This window comes from Rutidosis leptorrhynchoides, chromosome 2 (genome assembly GCF_046630445.1).
Source record: "Rutidosis leptorrhynchoides isolate AG116_Rl617_1_P2 chromosome 2, CSIRO_AGI_Rlap_v1, whole genome shotgun sequence".
NCBI lineage: Eukaryota > Viridiplantae > Streptophyta > Magnoliopsida > Asterales > Asteraceae > Rutidosis > Rutidosis leptorrhynchoides.
The window spans coordinates 637,873,248-637,882,832 of NC_092334.1; the positions used below are offsets into that span (position 1 = coordinate 637,873,248).

Consider the following 9,585-nt stretch of genomic DNA (forward strand, 5'->3'; position numbering starts at 1 on the left):
GAGAAAGTTTTCTCCATCATGTCTGCATCACTAATTTCATGTCCACAAAATTTAAGTTGTGAACATGTATTATACAGAGCTGAGCTGTATTCATTTACTTTCTTAAAGTCTTGGAACCTTAATGTTCTCCATTGTTCCATTGCAGCTGGAAGTAAAATTTCTCTTTGATTATTGAATCTGCTTTTGAGACCTTCCCATAAAACATGGGGATCTTCTACAGTCACATAATTATTTTGTAAGCATTCATCAATATGTTGATGAATAAAGCAACATGCCGTAGCTTGTTCTTTTTCAGAACAAGTGTTGTTTTCATTTATGGTTTCAAGAATGCCCATTGATTTAAGATGCATTTTTACTTTTATAACCCATGGCATGTAGTTGTTTCCAGTTGATTCTAAAGGAGTAAATTTAAGCTTTTCCAGATTCGACATTTTCTATTATCAAAAATTAAAACAAACATCATGATAAATTAGAGTCAATTTATATTCATAAGTATATAAACATTAAACATAAATTTAATATAACATAAATGATAAGTAGGTGACAGTGTCGACCATGTGTAAGCAATCATAAATAAATGTTATATAACAAAAATATAAATATTAGTAAACATAAATGAAAATTTGGCGACAGTGTCGACCATATATTTTTTCAGGTGGTATAACCGACCTATATCATTCTGGTGGTATAACCGACCATATATCATTTTGGTGGTATAACCGACCATATATCATTTTGGTGGTATAACCGACCATATATCATTTTGGTGGTATAACCGACCATATATCATTTTGGTGGCAGAGCCAACCATATTTAGTATTAAGATTATCGTGCTGATAACGTGTTATAATTCAGTAGGCTTATAACTACCTTTAGTGGTTTGATTCTTGATGTTATAATTCAGTAGGCTTATAACTACCTTTAGTGGTTTGATTCTTGATGTTATAATTCAGTAGGCTTATAACTACCTTTAGTGATTTGATTCTTGATTTAGAATACTAATAATGAAGTGTAAGAACAAAGATGATAATGGAGAGAAAGAAAGAAACACTTTGTAAGTGTGAGAAATGGTGCAAGTTTAATGCTTGCATTCATGAGTATTTATAGCCTAAAATCTCAATATAAAAATACATACTTTGTGTACCAAAATTGACTATATGTATACACCAAAATTGACTATCCATATCTATATTATTATTATTATTATAACAGAAACCGAAAATTAAGAACTCAAATGCCCTTAATGAACACTACACACCTTGCTATTTTCGCACCTTGAACTACTTTTTCTTAAACATTTACATACTCATAATAACCATCTAGAAAACATACGGAATAAACGCCTTAACTTCCTTAGGGAACTTATCCCCAAACTTTGATATGTACCATCGTCGCGTTGCATAACTCCTCCCCGTCAAGTACAAAATTGTACCTAACGTGAAAGCATATGCATAAGGCGTTTGCGATATACAAGATATACCTACATACCCAAAAATCTCAAAGAGATAGTGTGGGCATATAACCAAATCAAACAACCCTCCTTGAGGGATTTTGTACTCTTTGTCCCCTTCCTTTCTTAAACTAGCAAGAATGCAATGGTGGTAAAAGTTTCCAATTATCCCCATCGTAAACAGTCCGACTCCAACATATTTGAGATCGAATGAAGGCTCGGTGAAGTCTCTAGATAGATATTGAGCGTAAATCATTGTTGCAGTGGATAAGGTGTAGCTCATTGTGATGGTTATTGCGGAGTCTAAAGCCATGGAACCGCTATATTTGTGAAGAAATAGAACCTGCAAATAGTAAATTACATGAATATTTATACTAGATCTATTCATATATTCCAAGAATATTGCAAGTATACTGGAGGCATCCCGTACGTTATTTTTTGGTGAGAACAGTTTTATTTGCTCAATTTTTAATCTGTTTAAGCCAAAATGACATTTTTAAGAAACAAGTTAATTAGTCACAACAAAGTTGAGTTTTGGAATTAAACGTCGATCTATATATATCAAGTTTACCTATTTTGATTTTTCGACGGCACGATATAAACATGGACACAAACCAAATGGCTTTTCTTAGCGGCTTTATTTTCGAATATTATGTTTCAACAAAATTGTTTTGTAATTTAAGTGAGAAATTCTATACTACGAGCAACAAAATAATTGTACATGAAAATTTACAGTCAGGTCTTATTATGTTAGTGGTATACGTTTTTCTCTCTTCCAATTCACTAGTAAGACCTTAGATAATGGTAGTGCTGATGTGGAGTGGATGAAAAGTTTTTTTTTGTGTTATATTGCTTGTGTCGTGTTAAATATTGGAATTGTTATAGAGAAGGTTGTTGAAGGCGTTTGTCGGTGATGTAACAAAATATAATTGAATGTTGGGTTAAAAAGTGGTGAAAAGAATTAAGAACAATCAAAATAAATAAAAAAAATGTCTCATCCCTCGTCCGTTTTTCATTGACAAATGCCAAAAGTTTTTAACCACAAACACCCCACTACAAGCACTTATGGGGCGTTTGTGGGTGCCACGTCAAAGGGAGAGGAAGATAAACGCTCCTCTCTGGTCTAATATTATTGGTGACAAATCATAAAGTATTAATTAACCCTTATATACTAAATGTGGTGAGAATATTCGTAGTTTTAGTTCTAACCGATTGTATTTTCGAGTTTACGTTCACATTACAATCGGTTCCACAACTTCTTGCTATATTTACATAACGGCCCCTCAAGTTTACAACCCTTATATACTAAATGTGGTGCGAATATTCGTAGTTTTAGTTATAACCGATTGTAGTTTCGAGTTTACGTTCACATTACAACTGGTCCCTCAACTTCTGCTAAATTTACATAACGGCCCCTCAAATTTACAATTTCTCAGGAGTAAAAAGTGTAAATATATAATTTTATTAAAATAAGAGAAAATAATTTCACCCAAATTTATAACGGACCCTATCTTCTCGCTCTGTGCGAGTTAAATTTTTCCGAGACCATCGTTCAACTCGAAAAAATCTTACAAACCCAACGGGACTAACTATAAGCGAAACGGACACTTCTCAAAAAACTCTAAACAAAACGACAGCCCGTATCATTCCGCTCGTCGCGAGTTAAATTTTTTCGACATGAGCGACACACTCGAAATAATTTTATGAACAAAACGATAAAAAGTACGTTTGAAACGGACACTTTTTAAAAAACGCTAAAAACAACGACATCCCGTATCTTCCTGCTCGCCGCGAGTTATATTTTTTTGCCAGCACCGTCAGACTCGAAATAATTTTACCAACAAAACGAAACTAACTACGTTCGAACCAGACAGATTTTAAAAAACAGTAAAGATGACAACACCAACAACGGCGCTTAACACATGGAGCGTTTTCCCTTCTGTAAATACTTAAAGCTACGTTAAATATGAATACGCAGGTCGAAAGCCCCCGCCGCATCGCGCGGGCCGGACCCGGACTAGTTTGTAATAATAATGTAAGTCGAAAACTTCTCTAAGCATATCACCAAGTGGAAAAACTTATGTGTCTATTGTACTTTTTTTTGTTGGCAAAAAACACATTAAGAATATGTTACATCTTTTAACTATCCAATTCAATTACATGTTTACTATATGTTGACTAGATTCTAGGATCTATTTAAAATCATGTCCCCAAGCGACATTACACTAGTTCAAAACTTACTATAAACATACAATTGACATTAACAAATAAAGCAAATTAAACTCGCGTTTTCACATATCATGGACAGAGAGATCCATCAGAAGTGAACCTCCTACTAGCATTGACGTTGTTAAATTTGTAATTGTATCTTTCTAATGAAAGAAAATTAGGGGTCCTTAACCCTCAAGAAACCAACCCATCGAACGCCAAAAACACATAAAATGGCAAAACACTTAACACGTAAGATATTGTACGATCGAGACCCGAACCACCTAAAATACGCCCTATAAATCTAAACTTGCATCCAAGGCTGTTGGATTGATTATAGCAGAGGTTTACATACATATAAATAGGATTGAGCAAGTGCTAAACCTAGTGGACTAGATAAGCTAACGGGCCCTTATAGAATACGGGCTAAATAATCCAATATATATAAATATGTATAAACAATATCAATCTAACATCCCCCCGCAGTTGTAGCTGGAGCTGGGCGAACGCTTAAACTGGATCGAAACTCATCAAAAAGTGCAGTAGGTAGGCCTTTGGTGAAGATGTCTGCAAACTGATACCGAGAAGGAACATGAAGGACCCGAACATGACCCTTAAGAACATACGGATAGATAATAAGCGTAATATTATTATCGATTGATTATAGCAGAGGTTTACATACATATAAATAGGATTGAGCAAGTGCTAAACCTAGTGGACTAGATAAGCTAACGGGCCTTATAGAATACGGGCTAAATAATCCAATATATATAAATATGTATAAACAATATTTATATCCGCCGATCTCTTTATCCGCCGAATAAAGAGAGGGATGACTTTCTCTACTTTTCTGGGTGGAGAAATGACTTGTTTTTATTCTCGGATAAAGGAAGGATTGTCTACATCTCACCTCCCCCATACACCACTCAAGTGGTATTGGGTACTGTTGTTTTTTTTTTTTTATGTATAAACAATATCAATCTAACAAAGGCTACCAACTCCGCTTAAGAGTGATCGCTAAAGATGGTGCAATGGTGAGAAGCAAGAGGAAAACTAGAGGAGCGAATAGGAAAAACCACTTAAGAGTGATTGCAACAAAGATAACAAGAAAAGTAGCCCATGCGAAACCAAGCTAAATTAAGATATTGAAAGACTTGGGTCACTAAAACCAACAAAACCGCCGACCACACACCATCACAATCCCTAATTAATCATCTTAAATTAGCAGAAACCATTGAAAACTACCACCTTAAACCACAAACAATGCCTAAACAAAGAAACCACCCTGAACAACTACCACAACTTCGAACCCAAACCACAAAACCTTCAAGACTCACCGCAATCTGTGTAGCAAGCTACTCCTGGTCGAGGAGAAGCTGGATAAAATATGTGAAGACGGAATAGAAGGAACACCAAAGCTAACCGCAAGATAAGTGAAGCGATGATGTCGACACAATGAATGACCAGAAGAGAGGAGCATCCTCAAACACAAAGAAGGCAACGACACAAGGGAGCAAAATCGAACGGTGAAAAAACTATTGTGAAGATACTCTTTTCGGCGCAAAATGACATAGAGTCAACAGGAGGAAAAAACATGACCAACAAACCGTATGTAAAACCAACACCAACAACAAAACCATCAATAATTGTAACAAACCTCCAACAAAAAATATATAAACCTTATATTTATAAATAACTCACAAATTAACCTTATACTTATAACAAACCCACCAACCAACCACCTTATACTTGTGACAAACCCATCAACAAACAGTGAACGCATAAACATACTCAACCGAACTTAACAACCATGAAGAAACCTTGAACAATCAATTTGTTAATCCACTAACTCAAAAAAATTTCCAACAAAAGTAGTGACATTTCCTACAAAGGAGAAACTTTCATTAGACTGCATCAAAACAGATTGAATTCCTGCAGCACATACCAAGACTAGTGAGTGCACCCAAATACCTTAATGGTGCCAACACCTTTCCCAAAGATCGGAAAAACATGAAGATACCGGTGGATATGTTGAGAATCGATGAAGCTGTGGTATGCCTAGAAAAACAGAGTTGCTGGGGCGGTACTGAAGATTCCGGCTAAAAGAGTGAGGTTTGGAGTATTTGAAAGTTGGTATCAGGTGGAGACAGTCACCGGACGACTGGTGAGATGCTGGTGGATGAAGGTTTGCAGGCAACACACTATACACAAACGAAGGGTTATGGAAGCAAACAATTGAAGGAGGAGAGATGGGGTGGTCCGACAAAAACAATGGCAAAATTTGAATTTTTTTAGGGGGTGCTAAAAAATTATTAACATGATATATGATTGTAATATTCAAATCGGGGGAGGGGAGTAGCATTTAAAAGATTTACCCCTAAATATAATAAATATTACACTAATCAAGTAGGGATGGCAATGGCCACCCGATTCGGCGGATATCCACCCGATCCACCTGCTTCGTGATGGATATGGATGAATCTAAATGGATATGGATACGGATATGGATGAACCTAAATGGATATGGATATGGACATGGATGAAAAGTTTCATCCATGGATATATCCATTACCACCCGAAATACGTATACAATTACATAAATATAGATATATTCTTATATATTTACTATTACAAACTTATTTACCGTTAGATTTACATTTTGCTTTCAACCTTATAATGAAATAACTATAATATATTACAATAAAACATGTATATATAACAAAATAAACTTACAAATTTCATATTTAATTTTTTATAATCAATGTTTTATAATAAGTTTAGCAAATTTTGTTATATCTTCGACAAAAATTACACATTTTTATTTTTGCTATACTGCGTTTACATTTTAATCGCATATTAAAAAATACTATAACATTTTTTTTTAAATCCACTGGATATCCATTAACCCGATTAATCCATTGGATATGGATATGGACGGGTGATCTAAAACTAAATGAATATGGATATGGATATGGATGAGCAAAAACTAAATAGATATGGATATAGATACGACATCACCCGATCCATATCCGATCCATTGCCACCCCTATAATCAAGTAGAAGTACTTAAATTTTGGGGGGCGAGCACCACCTCCAAAACATACTATCTTTTGCCACCGGCCGGAAACAAAGGTAAAAATAGGCTGTAATTAAGGAAGATGATTACACATAGATCAAGATGTCATCGAACTTTAAAGTCTCACCTGAAATAACTATGTATTATGTATGATATTTTTTTATCAATTTCATATACGATAGCGTGAAGGTGTTGGTGTATTGGCAAGGTTGGAGAATTTGGATCTCGGGGAGATCTCGTTAGGACTTTTTTAGGGAGATCTCGGCATCTCGGAATAATCTCGGGGAGATCTCGGACGTTAACTTACGTTGACTTTATAGTTTTTTTAATAAAAATATACATAAAAACATATATATATATATATATATATATATATATATATATATATATATATATATATATATATATATATATATATATATACGTTTTTACGAGATTTTACAAAAATATCCGAGAAATGAGCGAGAAAATCTTAGAAATTACGAATTTTACAAGAAACTCTTACAAATTAGCAAGAAAATTTGAGAAATCGTGGCTTTGACTAAGTTTGACCCCGTTGACCGAGAAATCTCGGGAGATGAACATCTCGTCTCGGTTGCCTTCTAAAAATGAGATCTCGGGGGAGATCTCGGGGAGATCTCGGGGGATTTACAACACTGTGTATTGGTAGTGACTTGACTTCCCGTAAGGATGGTCAGGGTTTTGAACCTTGCATTCGAGCCTCACTCGACATAGGGATGACGTCTGCGGGTAACGGGCACGGGTTTTATATACCCGCGACCCGCCCGTCGGGTTTCGTTTTTGCACGTTGAGACCCGTTACCCGCCCACGGGTAAAAAAATTTCGTCCATGCTCGTGACCCGCGGGTAGTAATAATATACAACTTTTTATTAAAAATCCAAATAATTTTATTAATTATAAAACCATATGTACAAGCTATATGTATAATGACGTGAAAATTAAGTTTTTACTTGTATATAATATTATATTTTTAAATTTTAATCATTATTCAAATACTAGTAAAATAGCTTTTAAATTTAATAATTGTAAGTATTAATTCGTATGTAAATTAAGAGAAGTCTCATGTATTCACAGGTCGGGTTTTACCCGTGACGGGTAGTATATACCCGCGACCCTTCAGCGGGTATAAATATTTACCCATACCCGTGCCCGCGGGTAAGATTTAATGATTTTACCCGCTCATCGCGGATCGGGTACCCGCTGGTCACGGGTTTTTTCTCGCCGATTGCCATCCCTAACTCGACACGTGATGACCGATGACCGAATGTATTTAGTTTCAACCACCATTAATTATCATCATTCCTATTCCTTAGTGCTTAATACCCCCAACCAAGCACACCCTTAGTTTACATATTTATATATTATGCGATAATGAACACTGAAATACGAGTTTTAAAGATAAAACTTGAAACTGAATACTGAAACGTGAAATTCAAAATTGAAACGCGAAAATAAAATCGAAAACTGAAATTAGAAATACAAAAATGAAAACTGAAACAAAAAATAAAAAAACTGAAAAATAAGATTTAAAAATCCTTCATCAACGCAAAACACAAAGGAGCTTTCTAAGTGCGAGTTTTCCCGTTTTTCCCATGTCCTTTTGTTTCTTGTGTTGAGGGCGTTTTCTTTTGAAAAACGACCTCGTTTCTATATGGGTATTCGTTATTTCGTCAAAAAAATAATAATAAAAACCAAAAAAAAAAAAAAAAAAAAAAAAGAATAGAGGATTTTGAAATACTTCATCTATGAGATTTTATGGGATTAGAAATGCAAAATCCCTCCGACTAAATTCTCCAACCAAACATGAAATTTCATAAGAATTTAAAATGCAGATCCTTTCGAATCTCACAAACCAAACAACCCCTTCTTCTATTATTGAATGAGGATAGTTTTCTTTCTTCTTTCTAGTACTCCGTACATCATTTTTTTTTATTAAATCAATTGAATTGTTCAATATTTTTTACTAGTAATCATCGATAAAAATGATCAAAGACATATTCTTTTAGTGGTATCCAAGTAACCTTCCAAATATTAAATAGTGAGTTCAAGTCTAAAAGTAGATATACGGATTAATATGTATATCTATGAAAAAGAAAAAATTCGTGTGAAAAACATACCTCAAGTACCCTTTTAAGAAAATGAACCGTAAGAGCCGAACCAAGCAACGTAAATCTAAAGTCTTGATCCGGAAAAAGGAAAAAAGAAGCCAAGCCAACAAGAAAGGCAGGCGCGTAGAGTAAAAGCATCCCGTTTCTACTCGACAATTTTATCTCCTTCTGTTTATTTGCAACACCAACACCCACGTTCAAGAACTTGGAATACTGCATATGTTTGCCTTTTATTTCGGAGTAACCGGCACTCGCTAATGACGATAGACCGATAACCGACATTGCGGTGACGTATAAGGATTCTGGTGGTGGAAACCACAAGTTTGGCAAGATCAATGGAATGGCCATTTTTGGACTCTTTTTTTTTGTTTTGGTAGTTTGAACCCGGTTGGGGGTGTATGAATCATTAAATATATGGTGCAATTGAATGCATATAAAAATGAGTGGGTACAAGTTTACTCATTTACTTAACACAAACAATGAGTGATGTGTACTGGTCTTGCTTTTTGCTATAACAAACAAATGAGTGGTGGTTGTTCCACATAATCACATTAATAAGGGACAAAAAAACTTTAGAAACCATCTCAACATCATTTACTTAACACAAACAATGAGTGATGTGTACTGGTCTTGCTTTTTGCTATAACAAACAAATGAGTGGTGGTTGTTCCACATAATCACATTAATAAGGGACAAAAAAACTTTAGAAACCATCTCAACAT

The 9,585-nt window shown here is 34.8% G+C and overlaps 1 protein-coding gene across 1 annotated transcript; it reads right to left on the minus strand.

The window, feature by feature from the left end:
- Nucleotides 1–1,217: 1,217 nt before the first annotated feature.
- Nucleotides 1,218–9,259, minus strand: LOC139893681 (uncharacterized). The gene is made up of 2 exons (XM_071876853.1): nt 8,873–9,259; nt 1,218–1,793 (listed from the first exon to the last, which is right to left on the minus strand). The coding sequence occupies exons 1-2, from the start codon at nt 9,209–9,211 to the stop codon at nt 1,320–1,322; spliced, it is 813 nt and encodes a 270-aa protein (XP_071732954.1). The 5' UTR covers nt 9,212–9,259; the 3' UTR covers nt 1,218–1,319.
- Between the last annotated feature and the right edge of the window lie 326 nt (nt 9,260–9,585).